Genomic DNA, 18,219 nt, shown 5'->3' on the forward strand with positions numbered 1-18,219 from the left:
CCCTGGTTGGTTTGTGCAGGAGCTGATGCTGCACATCCTGGAGTTTGAATCCCAGTACTTACCTTTGGTTTATATTTTTAGGGAAACCTACAACTGGAGGGAGAGTTCACCAAAGTGGAGCAGGACAGGGCAGATCAGGGCCCTGGCCCTTGGGCATTTAGTGCCTCTTACCTGTCCCCAGGGCTGCACAGCAGTAGAAAACACTCCCAGGAACTTGTCTCAAGTGGTTTATTAGAACTTTAGAAAACAGTATGAAATCCAACAAATAAATACCAAATAGAAAAGTTTTATGTGTATATATATATATATAAATATGTACACACAATCCCAACCCCCTTTCAAGTATTGCACCTGAAGCCAGGCTGCTCCCCATGGGCACCCTGCCAGCCAGGGCCGGGGGATGAGGAGGAGAAGTCTTGGTCTGTGACTGAATGCAGAGTTTTAAAGGAACAAACCTGTCCCTCCCTCAGTCAGAGCTGCACATGGCAGGTGCCCTGCAGTGAGCACACACAGCTCTTCCAGAGCCTGCCTGGCCCTGCTGGCCCTGGCCTGAGCTGCAGCAAGTGCACAGGGACTCAGGAGTGCCAGCTTCTCCTTCTGCAGCTAAATGGCCCCAGCAAAGGAAACCAGCAAGCAGTGGTGCTGGATTTGTGCTACTGACAGGGCAGCTGGTCTGGGACAGTGAGCATTTCTCTCCTTGGAGAATGCCAAATCAATAAATCACTTCCTGGGAAAACAGATCCTATTGGACAGAGTTGGAGCAGGGGCAGCTAATTCCTGCAAGATGGAGATTTGAACTCCAGTTAAGACCTGGATCCACATTCTGAGAGATCCCAGTTTTCAACTGTCCAGCACTCGGCATTTCATCATGCGCTGAGAGACAGAGAAAAGACATTGCAGGCTGCATCATGGAGATGACAAACTGTCCCCTTTAGAAATAGGAGATGGCAGGGACAAGACAGAACAGAAGGAAACCAGACAAAACCAAACCCTCAGGTACTCATGGGGCTGTGAGGACAGCAGGATCCAGCTCTCCCATTCCACCACTAAAACACTGTGATTTCAATCTCAGCCTCCTGAGCAGTTTCTCTCAGCTCACAGCAGATCCTGTCCATCTTCTCAAAGGCTTGTCGGCCCCGTTCCCCTGGGGAGAGAAAACAGCCCCTGCTGAGGGACAGGCAGGGCACCCCAGGAACCCTCTGGGGACACTCCTGCCAGCCTTGCTTGGAAGGAAGGAAGGACTCAAGGGTGACAAACACATCCCTCAGGGAATAGTTCTCCAAAACCTGCTGGAAGCCACCATGGAAAATCAGGCCTCCTGCAATGATTTCCATGAGTAACAGTTTGGGGTGTCACAGCTGGAAAACCTGCCTCACGTGGGCCTGAGTGTTCTGTGGGGCAGGGCTGGAGATGCCAGAACTGAGCCTGGCTCAAAGTGGGCTCTGGAAGAGCAGAACAGGGAAGTCAGTGTCTCTGCATGACCTGGCCATGCTCTGGCAGCATTCCAGCTGTTGAGCCCCCAGGAAAAGCACAAATGCAGGGCAGGAGAAGGTGGGGAGCACTGACATTTTACCAGGTCCCCTCCATGTCAATCATTTGTCACTTGGATTTCAGTGAAGTAACAGGTAATGAACCAGCATCAAACTGTCAGTCCTTATCTACAACCTTCTCAAAAAGTTCAGTGGTTCCTAAAGCACTTAATCCTTCAGGATCTCCTTGGTCTGGTTCTATAAATTTCATCAGGGGCCCTTGGCTGTTATGTGTGATGTAAAGTTTATCTTCATGGTATGAAACAGCTGTTCATGAAATATTTCTGTTGTCGTGGATGTGTTCAGGCTGTACTTGAGGCCCCTCCTGGTCCTGCACTGTTTCACATCCCTCTTTCAGACCATTTTAAAGCTGTACAAAAAGCCTTACCAAAGGACAGTGTGGTTTCCCTGGCTGCATTCCTGACTTCCTCTGTTTCAGACTGGCACAGGTGGGCAACCTGCTCAATGCTCTCCACAGCCTGTTGGAAAAAAGAAGAATTTGCCTAAGCAGCTTTCCAGCAGTTTGGTGGACGTTTGCTACAAAGCAAACACAGATACAAACTCCCATCTCCTGTCACATCCAAATCCCACCAGGACCTTTCTCTTTCCCCAGCATACTGGGTTGCAGTTACATTTCCTGATATGATCTCATCTCTGTTCCCTTCTCTCCTGTTTCAGGGCATCAGAAAGTGTAAAAGTTCCAGGGTACAGGTCATGGTGGTGGGACCATTAAATCAGTACCAGCCAACAAGGGCTGAAAGGGTTAATCCCAGCTGGTGCTTTGCAGATCGACCCCGATTTGCTGTTGTGCGAGTACCTGTTTGCAGACACTGGTTCCCTGCTTGTGTGCAAACCTATTACAGCTTGGGGCTCTTGGGAAGGTTTAAATCTGTGCTGTTTCTTATAATAGCAATGCAAATATTACTTTTATTTTCTGTAGTGAGCTTTTGTTTAAAATACCCCCTGATTTAACTTCAGGTTTCTGCAGCTAAATGCTTAGAACTGACTGATAAAGAAATGTTGCTGGTTTATGCTCGTGCTGGATGTCCCCAGTGGGACACTGCCCTTCAGCACGGAGCATCACTGACATCTCTCATTCCCCGTGCTGTGCCTGGCAGGCCAGGCGCTCCCGCAGCCCTGGCAATGGTGGCATTCCCAGCCTGGAGCCGTGGCAGGCTGCAGTAACCCCTGCCCAGCACGCTGATCCCGGCCCTGGGGCAGGGCCCGAGTGCTCACCCTGAGGTTCTTCAGAGCCAGACACGCAGCCTGCTGCAGCCTCGTGTCACAGCCGGATAGAGCGTCCGTGTAAAACAGCACAGCCTGGGGCACAACACAGCAAATAAAACACAAAGTCAAATGAATACCCGACCCAGGTGACAGGAGCGGGGTTACCCGTGAAATGAACCAAGGTAGGCACTGGAGCACCGCTGCCTTAGCGGCTCGGTCCCGGCGAGAACACGGCCGGGAAAGCGGTGCCGCCCCAAAGTCTTCACTGTGCCCCAATCCCCGCTGTCCCCGCGGTGTCCCCGCGGTGTCCCCGCACTCACCCGGGCCCGGAGGCTGCCGCTGCCGCCGGCCCGGGCCAGGCAGGCCGTGGCCGCTTTGCCCACGCGGTGGTTCTCGTCCAGCTGCAGCAGCCCGAGCAGCCACAGCGTCCGCGGCAGCGGCTGCAGCCGGCTCAGCCTCTTCCCCTTCAGCCTCTTCAGCGTCTTCAGCCGGCCGGGGCACTGCAGCTCCTCGATCAGCATCACTGCCGGAGAGAGCGGCACTCGCTGGGGAAACGCCTCGGCCAGGGGCACAAACCCGGCCGGACCCGGGACACAAACCCCGGGGCACACACACACCCCGGCCGGACCCGGGACACAAACCCCGGGACACACACACACCCCGGCCAGACCCGGGACACACACACCCGGCCAGACCCGGGGCACACACCCCGGACACACACACACACCCGGCACACACACACACACCCCGGCCAGAGGACACAAACCCCGGGCACACACACACCCCGGCGGACCCGGGCACAAACCCCGGGACACACACACACCGCCGACCCGGGACACAAACCCGGACACACACCCCGCCAGACACACACAAAACCCCGAACACACACACCCCGGGCACACACACCCCGGGACACACACAGATCCCGGCCGGACCTGGGACACAAACCCCGGGACACACAAAACCGGCCGGACCCGGGACACAAACCCCGGGACACACACACACCCCGGCCAGACCCGGGGCACACACAGATCCCGGCCGGACCTGGGACACAAACCCCGGGACACACAAAACCGGCCGGACCTGGGACACAAACCCCGGGACACACAAACCCGGCCGGACCCGGGACACACACACACCCGGGCCAGACCCGGGACACACAAACCCGGCCAGACCCGGGTCTCAGCCCCCTCCACACGGGTCCTCTGCATCAGCACAAGCCTGAGGATGCAGCCAATACCAGGACTATTTTTAAATCATTCTTTCCCAGTACAGAGAAAGTTGTGGAGTACTTTCACATGTTGGACAAGACTCCAGTGAGGCACTGGCTACCTCAGGCTACGAAATGCAGGTCAGAAACCTCTTTAATTTTATTGTTCTTTTCTGTGTCTGAGTCCCGCTACAGCAGTGACCCAAACCACAGACTGTGCTCAGTCCTGGGATCCAGCTGGAGGCTGCTCCTGACTGCGTCTCCTTCAGTTTTGGAATATCCCAGAACTATTTTCAGGGCACTCAAGATAAGCCCATCCTTCACAGGGGGTTTGTTTGCACATGCTCGGATACAGGAGTCAAGCATGCTTTTCCTGTTCTGATTAAAACTACACGGTCCTAAGGGCAGTAAAAGTGGAACCCAGCTGTCAGTGCAAGGGCTGGGCTGTTTCCTGCTCCGGAGCCGTATCTGGAGCGGGAGCCCGGAGGGCGCTGCCCTGCAGGAGGAGCCAGGCGCTGCCGTTACCTTCCTTGGCGAGCTTTGCCAGGTGCTTCTCCAGGCTGCCAACGCGGTGCCTCTCCAGGTACCGATAGAACTGGAACAGAGTGACCGGCTCCGTTTGGAAATGCGAGGAGGGCAGCAGCCCATCGCAGGTGAGGATCTGCTCCAGCAGCCTCTGCAGCACTGCGGGGAGCAGCACACACACAAAACAGCAGGTTGGTTATGTGGAAGGTGCTGGAAGCAAGCAAGAGCTTTGGCTTTGGGGTTTTTTAAAGGCACAAGGACAATTTTAGGATTGGGTTTGGGGTTTTTTAAAGGCACAAGGACAATTTTAGGATTGGGTTTGGGGTTTTTTAAAGGCACAAGGACAATTTCCAGCCCTGCACTGCACTGGAATGAAGGCAGCCTGGCCTGGTGCTCACGGGTACCTGTCTCCAGGTGGCTGGGGTACTTCTCCTTCACTTTGAGCATCATTGTGTATTTCAAAGCATGACGGAACCTCTCTGCTGAGGTCACCAAGATGCTGCTGCCGGGCTCTGCAAGATCGCTCCAGATTTTCAGATATTGCTTCTTCTTTTTAGCCTTCTGGATAACTGAAACCCAACATTTTAAAAAGTCAGCAAGCTCTAGCAGCTTTGGGATTTTACATGAGAAATTAGGCAGCAGATGGCCTATCTGCACATGGGGCAGCACTAACTTGTATTTGTATTCGAGATGGTTTTGTTAAAAATTAGACATTTGCTGCCCAAATGTTCACAGCTGCAAGCACTGAGCTCCTGAATTGCCATCAGCAGCTCCTCTGCCTCTTGTTCCCTTTATCCCAGCATCTGAGTCCGTTCCAGAAGAACATTCTAGAAGTTTAAGGGGCTGCCCTTCTGTCAGCCAAGGAGGTGCCACTCCAAGGGTTTTTGCCTCTGTTCCTTGCCCAGGGCAGAGCTCTGACCTCAGGGCTCTCAGACCCTTCACAAGAGCGTGTGCAGCTCTTCAGGAGCCCTGTGGCCCCTCATTTGGACCCTGCATCCCTCACTTCCACCTCCAGACATGGAGCTCCTGCCTGTCAGCCTGCCACACTTGCCCTGTCACTCTGCACCAGCCCCTCTGCAGCCCTGCTCCAGGAACAGTTTATTCTCACATCTCCAGGATCAAATCTGGCAGCAAATGCTTCCAACTAAAATCTGCATTCTTGCTGCTGCATTTACCAAGATAAGAACAAAAGCCTTCCAAGCCTCTCATTGTGCTTTAGCATTTTGTCATGTCCAACAGCCAATGGAAGAATTTAGTAGCGGGAAGACCCGAGACAAAATTCTGTGCCCACCAAACTGTTCTGGCAAGTGGGCACAGAATTTGGGCTGTTTGCTTACCAAGGAAAATCACAGATATTAAAGAGGATTTTATTAAGGCTGCTCTGCTGCTCTTTGACTGCAAACCATCTACAACATCTCTGCTTAAAACATCTCAGCTACTCTGAGACCAACTTTTCCAAACTTTTTCCTTCTGTGTAGAAGAAAAAATGAACCAAAGAATGAGCCCCGGTTTAATGATGAGCTGGTTTAATGATGTCCATGTTTGCAAGGAATTTAGAATGAAAGCCCTGGGCCTGGGGAGGCTCGAGCAGACACCCCGGGGGTGCAGCTCTCCCGTCTCTGCACGCCTTGGGGAAGGGCAGGTACTCACTTTTCTCTGCAGACAGATCCAGGACATCCCCCAGGACCCGTGTCTGCTCTGACACTTCCTCCAAAATGCTCTCCTGGAGCACCTGGGCTACGTTTGGGGTCCTCAGTTTCTGAAAGGCAACAGACATAACTCAGGAGCTGAAACAAGGGCAGGATCAAGCTCCAGATAAACGAGGATTTATTTCTCAGAACCCAACTTTTAGGACAAGTGAGAAACGCCCAGCTGCTCTCATAAGGCCCCTTGCCCAGCTGCTCCCTGCTGTAGCAGTTCTCATTCATTAAACACGGCCCAAGCCAAGCCAAGCCTGTGTGTTTGCAGCCTGCTTTGGGCACAGCTGCTGCTTAGAGCTGCAGCAAAACCCAGGGGCTGAGAAGAGCAGCAGAGTTTTGCATGACACTTTCTGTGTGAACACACATGTACACTGCATTAATGCACCCAGTTTCCATTCTGAGTCTCTCTGCTGTTATCAAACAAACCAAACACCAAATTCTGCTGTAAACAGCATCAACAATGGCAGGCAGTGCCCTGGGAACCCCCAGGCTGCTCTGTACCTGCAGGAGACCTTTGCACAGCCTCAGGTGTGTTACCAGCAGCACATCCAGGTTCTCATCCCCAGTGGTTACATCCTGGGCTTCTGCTCTCGTGTCACAGCTCAGGGACTGCAGCACGTTGTCATTGTATGTGCTGGTGAGAGGAGGGGAAAGAGTTACAAATCTCATCACTGAACAGGATTGAAATGGACAGTCTGAACAGGAGCTGTGAAAGAAACCAGGAGGCACTGAACAGAAACCAGCATTTTCTTTCACTATTTATATTTATAAGTCTCTATTATATTTATAACCCTGTCCAAAACATGGGCAGGCATTTCTGTGCTGGATTGACCCCACAGCTGTTTCCCAGCCCAGTGAGGCTGCAGTGGGACCCTCTGCCTGTGCCACGAGGTGCTGCAGCACATACCTGACACTGCCTGTCCTCACACTCCCAAACAAGGAGAGCTCGTCAGCACTGCAGTCATTGTTCAGGAAATCAAAACTCTCCAGCACGGTCTCCACCATCAGACTCTCCATAGAGGAATGTTTGTGAAGTGTCTTCAGCTGTGGATGAAATGGAAAAAGAAATACTGTTATTTGTAGCTGGCCAGCCGTTTTGCAGTTGTTCTTTGCTGGTTCTGAAATCATTCCTAATAAGAAGTCACTTTGCTTTTCTGATTTCATTCTTAACAATCAGGTATACCTCTCTGACTCCCAAATAATGTTGCTAGTTAAACTCAAAACATGTTTCAATATTTTAATCCTTGTGGATTCTTTATCTCCATGCCTGCCAAGGCTGGTGAGAGCTGATATTCCCTGCATCCCCAGTCACTAACAGAGTTTTCACTCATTCCCTGTTTCTGAGCTCAAAGCAGCAGCCTGGGGGCTGTTACATCCCAGCACAGCACCCAAGAGTTTCATATCAATACTGAATTTCATGGAGCCACTGCCTTTGTCCCCCTTGGAAAGGCTGCTCTGACGGTGCTTGGTTTGGGTTTAAATGCTGTTTTTCCAGGGGTTTCACTGGAGCAGGAGGCCGGGGCAGCTGTGCTGTCATCAGCTCCTGGATCCCCTCCCCAGCCCAGCTCCAAACCCGCAGTCCAGCCCCTGCCGGCTCTTCCCCGGGACCTTTTCGAAAGCCGCTAGCCGCGGGGGAGGGGCAGGGGCACGGACCGGCAGGAGGGGGCCCGGCCGGCAGGGCCGGGGGCACGGACGGGCAGGGGCACGGGGAGCTGCACGGACCGGGCAGGAGAGGGCAGCACGGAAACACGGAGGGGCAGGGGCACAGAGCGGCCTTTCTGAGCGGTTACGGTCACCTCGGGACACGCCGAGCTCGAACGACACCGAAAGGTTCAAAGCCAGCCCAGACAGCGAGAGCCAGACCCCAGCCCGGGCTCTGCCCGGCCCGAGCTGCCACCGGGGCTGCCCTGGCTCCCCTGGCCCCTCCGCACCGGGGCCGCCTCTGCCCCGCCGCTCCGTGCCCGTCGGAGCCGCCTCTGCCCCGCCGCTCCGTGCCCGCCGAGCCGCTCCCCCGTGCCCTCGCGGAGCCGCCTCTGCCCCGCCGCTCGTCCGCCGGAGCCGCTGCCCCGCCGGGCCGCCCTCGGGCCGCCGCCCCCGCTCCGTGCCCATCGGAGCCGCCTCTGCCCCGCCGCTCCGTGCCCGCCGGAGCCGCCTCTGCCCCGCCGCTCCGTGCCCATCGGAGCCGCCTTTGCCCCCCGCTCCGTTCCCTCCGGGAGCCGCAGAGCCCCGAACGCCCCGGAGCCAGCGCCGCCCTCACCTTCAGGCGGTCCCGCAGGGCCGACAGCTGGCCCTGCAGCCTCTCCAGCTGCGCTCGGCCCTCCTCTCGCCACCTGAGCAGGGCCAGCAGCTCCTGCAGGCTCCTGTCGATGCCCCTCGCACGCCCCTCCGCTCGGAGGTCGCTCGCAGCGTTCCAGCTTTTCTGGCTGAGGTTTTCCTGCTCCGCCAGGCGGCCCCGGGCCGGCCCGAAGGAATCTCCCCTGCCCTTGTGACGGGGGGGAAAACTGGAGGGGCTCCTCGGGAATCCATCCCCGCACGGGGTCTTCTTCAGGATGTCCAGAGTGCTGTGGTCTGGGAGGGGATGCTGCAGCTCTTCTGCTCCGGTCTCTTGAATAATCACCAGCGGCAACATCCTGTGGTCCAGGGCTGGGGTTGTGCTTCTGGATTCTGCCCCCTTCTGATCCTCAGAGCTGAACGAGTCCCCCTCGCTAGTCTCTGCAGGGTTGTGGGGCTTGTTCCTCCCAGGGACATCGAAATCACAGGCAGCCAAGTAGCTCAGGATGCTGGGAGGCTGGGCTTCCTCCCCTCCATCCCCTGGGCTCTGCCTCTGCTGCAGAAGAGACTGCAAAGAGATGCCCAGGTGAGCCTGGTGGTGCTGCAAAGCCCGAGGTCCCACCTGGGAGAGGGGACTCTGCTCTCCTGGCTCCCAGCTGGATTCCCACCACACACTACTGCAGCAGGCACCCCCACCCCTGCCACCCCAGCTGCTGAGCAGAGTCTTGGTGAGGGTTTTAAAAATGTTTTACAAAATCTAAAATAGAACTTTAAAAGAAAAAATTACCAAAGGCCCAAAATAAGCTGCAACGGGGGCAGAGTGCTGTTTTCACATTCCTGAGTGTGCTCCTGGACAGCCTGCTCCAGCCCAAAGGCAAGCCCCAGGTCTGTGCTGTGCCTTTTGCCTCCCCATGTACTCACCAGGTAATACCTCTCTCTGAAGCTGGGGGTGTTTGGGGGGGTCCAGTTGTACAAGGAGCTCTTCCTGCTGCCCACAGAAAACTTGGCAGTGCTTCCAGGGGACAGAAACAGGTTCTCTGTGTCAAAGGGGCTGCAGCAGAAACAAAGGCCCAAGTGTCAGTGAGAGCCGAGCACAGAGGTGTTGGTAGGAGTTAAACAGGGATGTTCAGTCAGCAACACCCAGAACAAAGCAAAACAGAAACTGCCTCTCTAGCCAGAACCTTTGATTGCTCCAGCAGAGAACGACACAGGCAAAAAGGCTGTGGTTTGTACACGGATTTGTCAACACCCTTTGGACAGAAACCTGAGCCAGAGCCTTGGGAAGAGGAGCCCAGTGAGCCCAGGAGCTTTGCTCTGCCCTCCTGGCACCAGGGCTGGGCAGCAACAGCCACAGAACCACAGCGAAGGAAATACAGCACATGTAATAAAGGAGAGCTGCCAGCTTCCCTCCTGCAGAGCACACAGCACCTGGAAAAACCAATAAAAGCCCTCGTTATCCTCCAGCTATTAATAAGCAATTCCTGGGCTGGCAGAGGAGGCCTGTGCAGCGCCACTTTGCAGGGTCTGTGCTCCACACAGGCAGGGATGAGCCAGTCACAGCCCCAGAGCAATGTGCCTGTGCTCTGCAGGGTTTGTCAAGGGCTGCTCCAAAGGCTCCATAATTACCTACTCCACCTCAGCCAGTGCTTTCTCAGCTCCTTTGCAAAGCAGTCCAAGGAAACTCACATGAATGGTCCCCTGGGATGGAGCTCAGCGAACCAGGAGACAGAAAACACACTTCAAGTTAAGTAAAGTTTGGTTTCTATTTGTGTTACTTTTTGTTGCCTACTGAGATGGCACCAAAAGAAAGTCTGCTTTCCCACTTGAGTACTGGCATTTTGAAAAAAGTGAATTGTTTGCAACAAATCTGCAGCCTCAGTGACTGAATATAACAACCAAAGAGCAGGATAAAATCAGCTGAATTCAGCTGTTCATTGCAGGACATGCAAGTGATAACGAGGACTAATCAATTGCAGGGAAGTGAATTTCTGCTCTCTAGCAGAAGTTGAAAGCAGAGTCCCAGCCCAGTCTGGCTCCTCAAGCTGCACAGGACAGAGCATCCTGCAGGCAGCACTGCTCCCCTGAGCACAGGGGGTGCCTGGAGCCCCCAGGCCAGGGTCCCCCAGCTGGGCTCCATCACCCCGCTCTCAGAGCTCAGCCATCTGCACGGACTCATGGGCAGAAATAAATCGGGTTTCTGACAGCAGGAGCCTTTTAGCCAAAGCCTGCTGTGTTTACTAATGAAAGCAAATTACTCCTACCCATGGCATTCTTAACAAAAGTCACAGGGATCCATTCCTCAGATTCTTCATTTTCAGCTTTTAATACAGCGATACAGTGATGCAGTAATGCAAAATGACACTTCTAGGAGAGGAACAAGAACAAACGAAATCTGCTCTGCCCCTTTGACAATTCCTAAAAGCCTCCAGCAAAATGCAGCCCTTCAGCTGGCTCCAGACCAGCAGCAGCCCCTGGTCCTGCAGCAGGGACTGAGAGCAGAGCAGAGGGACAGCAGGAACGGACTCTGCTCTGGAGCTTCTCTTATCTCTGGGCTCCCTGGGCATGATCCATCGTCCCCCTCCACATTTCCGCAGCAAACAAACCCGCACACGGGGACAGCTCCACGGCTCCATCTCTCCCAGCCCTGTGACACGCAGAGAGAGCCCAGCAGGGGATGTTCCAGGCCAGGCAGAGCTGCCAGGGCATGGAGTGGGCTTTCCCCAGCCCATGGCTGGGAGCTGCCATGCTGCAGACTTTGCAAGCAGACCATTGTCTGTAATTGTCACTGGCTTTTCCTCAGTTTGTTTAGTCACTTCCTGAAATCATTGACATTCTGCATAGGTAGAAACTATGCAGGAATGTCGTTGTTTAACCTTAAACTGTGGAGCGAGTACTTCGATGGGGGTGGGGGTTGGCTGTGGCTGAGCTGAGAGAAAGAGTGGCTCCACATTTCCTGTCCACGTTTCCCAGCCAACATCCACATGCCTGCACAGGATTATCCAGCAACAGCTTTTCAGGACTGAAAAACTCTATTAAAAAAAAAAATATCTAAAGTGACCCACAAGTCTGATCATCTTTGCTGTCCCCAGTCACTCCCTCCTGTCCAGCCACTCCATGGATTCAATGTCCCCAGAACAGAAGTGTGGATAGAATTCCCTGCCTGAATCCCACAGCTCAGCCTGAGCCCCGGCTAACATAACACCCCAAAAAGGCCAATTCTGGTCAAGTGGACTGGACTCACTGTCAATGATGGGATTTTTCTTTCCCCCGTGAAGCCCTGGGGAAATGCCCCTGGAATTGAGCAGGGAGGGGCTGTTGGGTCTCACCCACCCTTTCCAGCCTAACGAGAACCATCTCCAGGTTACCCAGCTCAGCACCAATGGGGGCAGGGATGCTCCAATGGATCACTGCCCGAAGGTCCTGCAGGAGGAACTGCCTCCCCACCTAAACCTGCATCTCTAAGAGCAGCACTGGCAGTGGGCATGCATCCCAAAGTCAAAGCCAGACGTTCCTCTTTTACTGTCCCTTAAGGTTTTGTCCCCCTGCTGCAGGAGCCCCTGTGAGCCAGCACTGCTCAGAGCCCCCAGGGTGCCCGGATCCCAGAGCAGGGCACTGCTGCAGCTCTGAAAGGAGAATACAGCTCTCTTTATCCTGCATGTGAGACACACAACTCAGACTGCTGTTTAGGTTGGCAAAAAACCCAAAGCCTTTTGCCAAACTGGCCAACAAAGCCGTTCTGCAAGGGCCCAGGCTCATTCACACTCCTCATGGCACCATCTAAAAAGGAGCTGAAGGCACTTTTGTTTGAGCCCAGAAGACCAGAGGCCTATTTAAAGAAAATGTACATTTAGAAGCACAAGAGAGATCTACATTTGGATCCCTCGCAAAGCAGGTCTAGACTGAAAAATTGCCTCTCAGGGAACTTTGGGTAAATCAGATGGATTTGTTTAGTTATTCTTAAATCAGAGGAAAAGGCAGCTGTTCTTATGAGTGCTCTATCTCTGAAACAGAAACACCCTGAGTTATCACACACAGCCTCTCTCTTCTGTAAACAGCCCCAGCAGACAGGCTGTCAGAGAGGGGAGGCCAGCTCAGCTCTGGAGAATCCACTTGGGGGGACCCCAGCACATCCCACAGACTGAGACACAGCAGAGACACAGAGCCGGGCTCTCAGCTCTGAGAGGTGCCAGGGGGATTAGCTCCCAAGGACAATTAGCTCCCAAGGACAATTAGCTCCCAAGGACAACGAGTCACCAGCAGCCCTGCCGGCTCAGCTGCTCCAGCCCCAGGGCTGTGGGATGCTGTCCCACGTCCCAGGGACTCCTCCTGCCAGCCCCAAGCTGCAGTCTGAGCTGGACTCTGCAGCCAGGGAGAGCCAGCAGCACTGCGATGGGAGCTCTGTGCCAAGTTCTGCCCCAAATTCAACGTGCTGAGGAGATCCACGTTGGGAGGAGCTCAGCCACAGCCCAGAAAGGGGTGGGAGTCTCCTCATCCAGTCCTTTGTAAGGACAGCTCGTGTGCCTGGTGAATTCTGGAGCTCTGCACAGGAAGGGGGCAGACCCAGCAGTGTGAGTGAAGGACTCTGCCTGTCAGTGCCACTGCTGGGGTCACAAGAAGAGAGCAGAAGTGATTCCTTCCAGACTATAAACTCCATATACTGCCAGATCTCAGGAGGAAAAACATCAAACAGGGGCAGGGAAAGCTCTGCCAGGAGAGCTGGGTCAGGCTACTGCTGAGGTGCCACGGCTGTGGTGACACAAAGGAAGAGCTGGGGGGTCCCAGGAACAGCTCCTGTCCCCTCCCCTGCCCAGGGCTGGCTGCGAGGGGCAGGGGCTGCTCTGTCCCCTGGCTCAGGCAGAAAGGGAACCTCGATGCTGAATGCAGCCCAGGGCCACCCTGCAGCCCTGCACTGCCCCCCAGGTGTGTGGCTGCTGCTGCCGGGGCTGTACTCACTTCCAGAGCACCTCCAGGCGCAGCTTGATGGTGCCCAGCTCGGTGATGTCCACCACGATGGCCTGGGGCTTGGGGCTGAAGAAGCTGCTGCTGTCACACGTCACCACCCCCACCAGGATGGTGGCCAGGCCTCGCAGCTCTGTCACCTGCAGGGACACAAACACAGCCAGCTCCAGCTCAGGCGGCAATCCCAAAGCACTGCACAGAGAGGAGAGCAGCCCAGGTCACCCCTGCTCTGGGCCACTGCAAACCCAGCCTGGCACAGCCCTGTGCCCCCAAAGCTGAGAGCCACTGTCCTCACTGTAAACCCAGCCTGGCACAGCCCTGTGCCCCCAAAGCTGAGAGCCACTGTCCCCACTGCAAACCCAGCCTGGCACAGCCCTGTGCCCCAAAGCTGAGAGCCACTGTCCCCACTGCAAACCCAGCCTGGCACAGCCCTGTGCCCCAAAGCTGAGAGCCACCGTCCCCACAAGGGACACTGATGGGGGGGTTCAGGAGCTGGGACACACAGCTGTGCAGCTTTTCCTGATTTTAAACCTGCTCTTTTCATCGTAGAGCACTGAGTGGAAAGAGCAGGAGGTGAGGAGGACATTTGTCAGTGACTTTCATCAGCAAACAAAAATCCCTGAACACAACCACATAGCCCAGAGCATGGGAAAGCAGATGGGCTAATAGAGGTGCTAGTGCCAAAGGAAAATCAGAATTAATGGTCCTTCACCACGGATTAACTGCCATTTTTTACACAGTTAGAAAAAGAAAACTATCTAAGAATGTTAAGAAACCCTTGGTAGCCTATGAGGGAAGTAGCAGAAGACCTGTTAACCCTGGTTCCAATCCAACCATTATACACCACACCTTGATTTCAAACTTCTCATGCAGGTTGGGGATAAAAATCTTCTCTTCCTCATCCCATGTTTGGCTGTCATCAGTCTCAATTTTGCCTCTCAGCCTCCATTTCTGGCGCCCCAGCCGCACAAACACCTGGAAACCAGAGAGGACAGAGGATCAGCATGTCCCAGAGCATCCCCTTCAGCCCACAGGAGCAAAGCCATTCCCTTGGCACTGCACAGAGCAGAAAAGGGGAGCCAGGAATGGGGCAGCAGGTTTAACCCCTAAAAAGCACCCAGAGGCAGTGGGGAAGAGCCCAGAGCACACTGCCCTGCAGCTGGGGTGGTGCTGAGGCACAGAATGCACTGCAGGAATTCCCTGGGAAAGGTGAGGACAGGAGAGCACCCAGGGGGACCCTGGCTGTGTTCACACCGTGCCAAGGGCAAGCTCCAGGCAGCCCCTGGTGCTTGATCCCAGGGCAGCTCTGGGGCCTGGCACTGGGCTTTGGTGGGTAATCTGTGGCATCACTCAAAGCCTCCCATAGCACCAAGGCCACACCACTTAAAGCCTCCCATAGCACCCAGGCCACATGCAGCCCCTCTGTGCCTGCCCAGGGCACAGGCAGTGTGCCAGTGCTGTGCTCTCCTGACAGCACAGCCTGCCTTGTCACAGCCTGGCTCCTGCTCTCCCTCCACACCTCCCAGCCCTGCCCCTGTGCTGCCACTGCCCCTCACTGCAGGGAAAAGCACAAAATGCACAAAAGCTGTGTACTGCACCTCATACTGGTCTCCTGGGCACAGACGAGCAAAGCCCACCAGCCCTGGAAAGAGAAGGAGAACTCCCAGAGTTTGTAGAGCTTTACAAAGCCCCCAGAAGCTCAGCAATAAACCAAGTGACCCTCTGGGGAACAACCCCCTTGTCCCCAGCCCTGCACAGAAGCTGCACCACCGGCCCAGCACAGTCTTAAAAGGACAGCATTTAATGAGCTGAAAAATAAACCTTGTCAGGTCTGTGTTCAAATATAAGATACCAGGACATGTAATTGGCCTGAAACAGAAAGCTTGTCAGCTCTGTATTCCAATATAGGACACCATGGCAGGTCTCTGATGGCACTGGAGCAAACCAGAATTCCACCCAAGGTCTCTCTGAATAACTGGGCTCTCAGGGGGTCAGACTGCTGCCCAGAAACCCCAGACCAATGAACCAGGGCAATCCCAAATCAGTGAATGCGGAAAGGAGAGAGGAGCCTACCTTTCATCTTCACATGGAACTCGCCCAGGTGCACCTCCAGAGCCCCCTCGATGAAGCACATGTCCTGCAAGAGAGGCTGCAGTCACAGCTCTGCAGAGCAGCTGCTGCCCCACACGTGCTATTGCTTTTAAAGGACTTCATCTCTTTTTCTTTTTTTTCCAAAGGACACACAAACATTTTCAGCAGTAAAGGCAGATAAAAGCAAAGTGGATGGATTGGTACAACAGAAAATCTTCCACAGAAGAGTGGAACCCCTTGAATCAGCACTGTCAGTTACCTCCCATTACTGGTTTTGTAAAAGTAGCACAGCTTATTCCTTCAGTTCTCATCCCACACTTCCATGGAGGCCATAAGAGACCCCAGCACCAAGGGGTATGTATTGGGGCTGAAGAAGCTGCTGCTGCCACATGTGTTTTGTACAATGTACAATGTATTTTTCCTACAATGTATTTGATTCGCACACATGAAGTTTTTAACGCCCACCATTCACAAAAGGCAGCAGCAGCCCCCAGCACGGGGCTGTGGAGGAGCAGGCAGGTCCTGGCTGTGGGTGGGAAGGATCTCCTACCTCTGTGCACTCCTGCACGTTCCTGTAGAGCTCCACCAGGCTCTCCCTGGAGGCTTTGGTGGCAGGGGACAGGGAGAAGGCTTGTTTCATGTTGGTGGCCCCGTCCCGCAGCCTGCACTGGATGCAGTAGGCTTCATAGAGCTCCTCCACCTTTGGGACAGGGCAGAGAAGGCACTGGGTTAGCCTGGCATGGTTCAGGAAAGGAACTCCAGCAGTGCTTCCTGGCAAAAAACCCAACAACCAGCCCCAGTCCCTCTGCCAGAGCTCTGCAGATGCTGCAGCTGCTGCATTTACAGCTTGCTCCCAGATCTCCTGTGCTTTTTCCAGAACACGAGCAGCTCTGCTGTTTCCAGAGCAGAAGACAAGAAGCAGAGTGACGCCGTGCTCACAGAACTCCCAGAGCAGGGGCCCAGCTCCCTGGGCACAGCCTGCCAGCCCTGCAGTGCCAGGGGGGAGCCTCTGGCAGCCCTGGCAGGCAGCAGACACACAACTGCCCTGTGGGAACCGGGGAGAACACGTCAGGCTTCCCAGAGCGGCATTTTCTGAACAAACGGGCAGAAAATGCAAACTGGTTTCACAGGAAAACTCAGGTTGGGCCGTGCCCAACATTCAGCCTGAATAGAGCCATTCAGGAAAATAAATAAATAAATAGAAATCCCCTCCTGCTGCAAGAAGAGAGGCTACAGCTCTCAGCAAGCCCCCAGCACTCTCCCCTTCAGCTGAACTGCAATCAGAGTGTTTTCCACGTGGATAAATCCCTTACAAAGCAGTGGGAGCCTCACAGTACACTGTATAAACCCTCACCTTGCTGATGTGAAACTCCAACTTCCTGATGTATCTCTCCACAGAGCGGATTTGCTTTTCAGGAGGGCCAAGAGAGAAAGGGATGCAAGAAATTATTTCCCAAATGAGACATTAGGTAACACAGCAGACAGAAAATCACCCATTTCTCCTCTATTTACAGCATTCCATCCCATCCCCAACAGCCTTACCTTGTCCAGGTCGTAGTAGAAGGCCTGAAAGAGAAAGGGCACAGGCTGAGGAGGAGAGCACCTGGATTTGTACCACTACTGAGACTCTCATAGGTACTGCAAGAGCCACTGGGAGCATCCTAATTGACACTAAATTAATATTACAAGCACTGGTCAGGGAGCAGACACAAGGAGATTCAGCCCAGAACAGAAACACAGTGTGAAGGGCACTGCTGGGTACTGAGAATGAGACATTGCGAGGTCAATTCTCACAGCTGGGACTGCCTTGCTTAGGACAATTCTGATCGTGCTGCTTTGAGGATCCCACTCAGTGTGTTAACTGGACAGCCCTGGGACTCCCAGCTGGGAGAAGGCAGCTACTCCTGTGCTCTTCATTTCAGTATTTAACATTGAAACCACCTTACCAGTCGAGAGTTCCTTTTTGTGTCTTTGTGCCGCCCAGAGAGATAATCCAGCTCAGCCTGGTGTGCTTCCAGGTATTCACTGGGGAGAGAGGAAGCCATGTCAGATCCTGGGCATTCATCAGAGATTCTCTGGGGAGCTGCTCCAGCAGAACCTCACAGGTGATGGAGGAGGAGAACACCAAATTCTAACACACTCACAAACCACAGATGTCCCTCTCGGGTTTCCCTAGCTGCTCCTGCCTGACCCTTTCCTGTGAGGCAGCAGAAAGGTTCATCTGCCCACAGGTCCATCCATCAGCAGAAGGGTTCATCTGCTCACAGGTCCGCCCATCAGCAGAAGGGTTCATCTGCCCACAGGTCCATCAGCAGAAAGGATCATCTGCTCACAGGTCCATCCATCAGCAGAAAGGATCATCTGCCCACAGGTCCACCAGCAGAAAGGGTCCATTTGCCCACAGTGCCCGAGGAGGAGCCCCCAGGCAGCCCCACCTCAGGGGCAGAGCCTCTCCACACGGAGCCCTCCAAGCCCAGCTCACAGACCCTGCCCAGGTGAGGGGGGCAGATGCTGCCCAGGGCTTCAGCAAACAGAGCAGAGGGCTGTGTTAAGGCAATTCCTTAATCCTTTTTCCAGGATGAGATGCAGTTTGCAAGGTGTGAAGCCCTGGGTGCCAGCTGGCCTCTCCAGAGCTGCTTGCATGCAAGGCTTGTGCCTTTGGACTTTCCACAGGGCCCGAAACCTTTTCAGCTGGGACTCCTCCAAC

The 18,219-nt window shown here is 54.5% G+C and overlaps 1 protein-coding gene across 3 annotated transcripts in view; it reads right to left on the reverse strand.

The window, feature by feature from the left end:
- Positions 1 to 233: 233 nt before the first annotated feature.
- Positions 234 to 18,219, reverse strand: part of RIPOR3 (RIPOR family member 3) — a 42,277-nt gene continuing 24,291 nt past the window's right edge. For 2 of the 3 annotated variants that reach the window (XM_030963512.1, XM_030963513.1), the window contains 19 exons: positions 17,459 to 17,537; positions 17,055 to 17,078; positions 16,867 to 16,920; positions 16,063 to 16,212; positions 15,495 to 15,558; positions 15,020 to 15,063; positions 14,271 to 14,396; positions 13,416 to 13,561; positions 9,384 to 9,513; positions 8,449 to 9,030; positions 7,099 to 7,235; positions 6,693 to 6,825; positions 6,142 to 6,250; positions 4,896 to 5,060; positions 4,492 to 4,650; positions 3,077 to 3,279; positions 2,766 to 2,849; positions 1,918 to 2,008; positions 236 to 1,144 (listed from right to left, as the gene is read on the reverse strand). In XM_030963512.1, the coding sequence (XP_030819372.1) occupies positions 1,047 to 1,144; positions 1,918 to 2,008; positions 2,766 to 2,849; positions 3,077 to 3,279; positions 4,492 to 4,650; positions 4,896 to 5,060; positions 6,142 to 6,250; positions 6,693 to 6,825; positions 7,099 to 7,235; positions 8,449 to 9,030; positions 9,384 to 9,513; positions 13,416 to 13,561; positions 14,271 to 14,396; positions 15,020 to 15,063; positions 15,495 to 15,558; positions 16,063 to 16,212; positions 16,867 to 16,920; positions 17,055 to 17,078; positions 17,459 to 17,537 (2,578 nt within the window). In that variant the 3' untranslated portion in view covers positions 236 to 1,046. Of the gene's footprint in view, positions 1,145 to 1,917; positions 2,009 to 2,765; positions 2,850 to 3,076; positions 3,280 to 4,491; positions 4,651 to 4,895; positions 5,061 to 6,141; positions 6,251 to 6,692; positions 6,826 to 7,098; positions 7,236 to 8,448; positions 9,031 to 9,383; positions 9,514 to 13,415; positions 13,562 to 14,270; positions 14,397 to 15,019; positions 15,064 to 15,494; positions 15,559 to 16,062; positions 16,213 to 16,866; positions 16,921 to 17,054; positions 17,079 to 17,458; positions 17,538 to 18,219 lie in introns of all 3 variants that reach the window. The other variant, XM_030963514.1, reaches the window with a different exon arrangement.

Source organism: Camarhynchus parvulus, chromosome 20 (assembly GCF_901933205.1).
Source record: "Camarhynchus parvulus chromosome 20, STF_HiC, whole genome shotgun sequence".
In the NCBI taxonomy this organism is placed as follows: domain Eukaryota; kingdom Metazoa; phylum Chordata; class Aves; order Passeriformes; family Thraupidae; genus Camarhynchus; species Camarhynchus parvulus.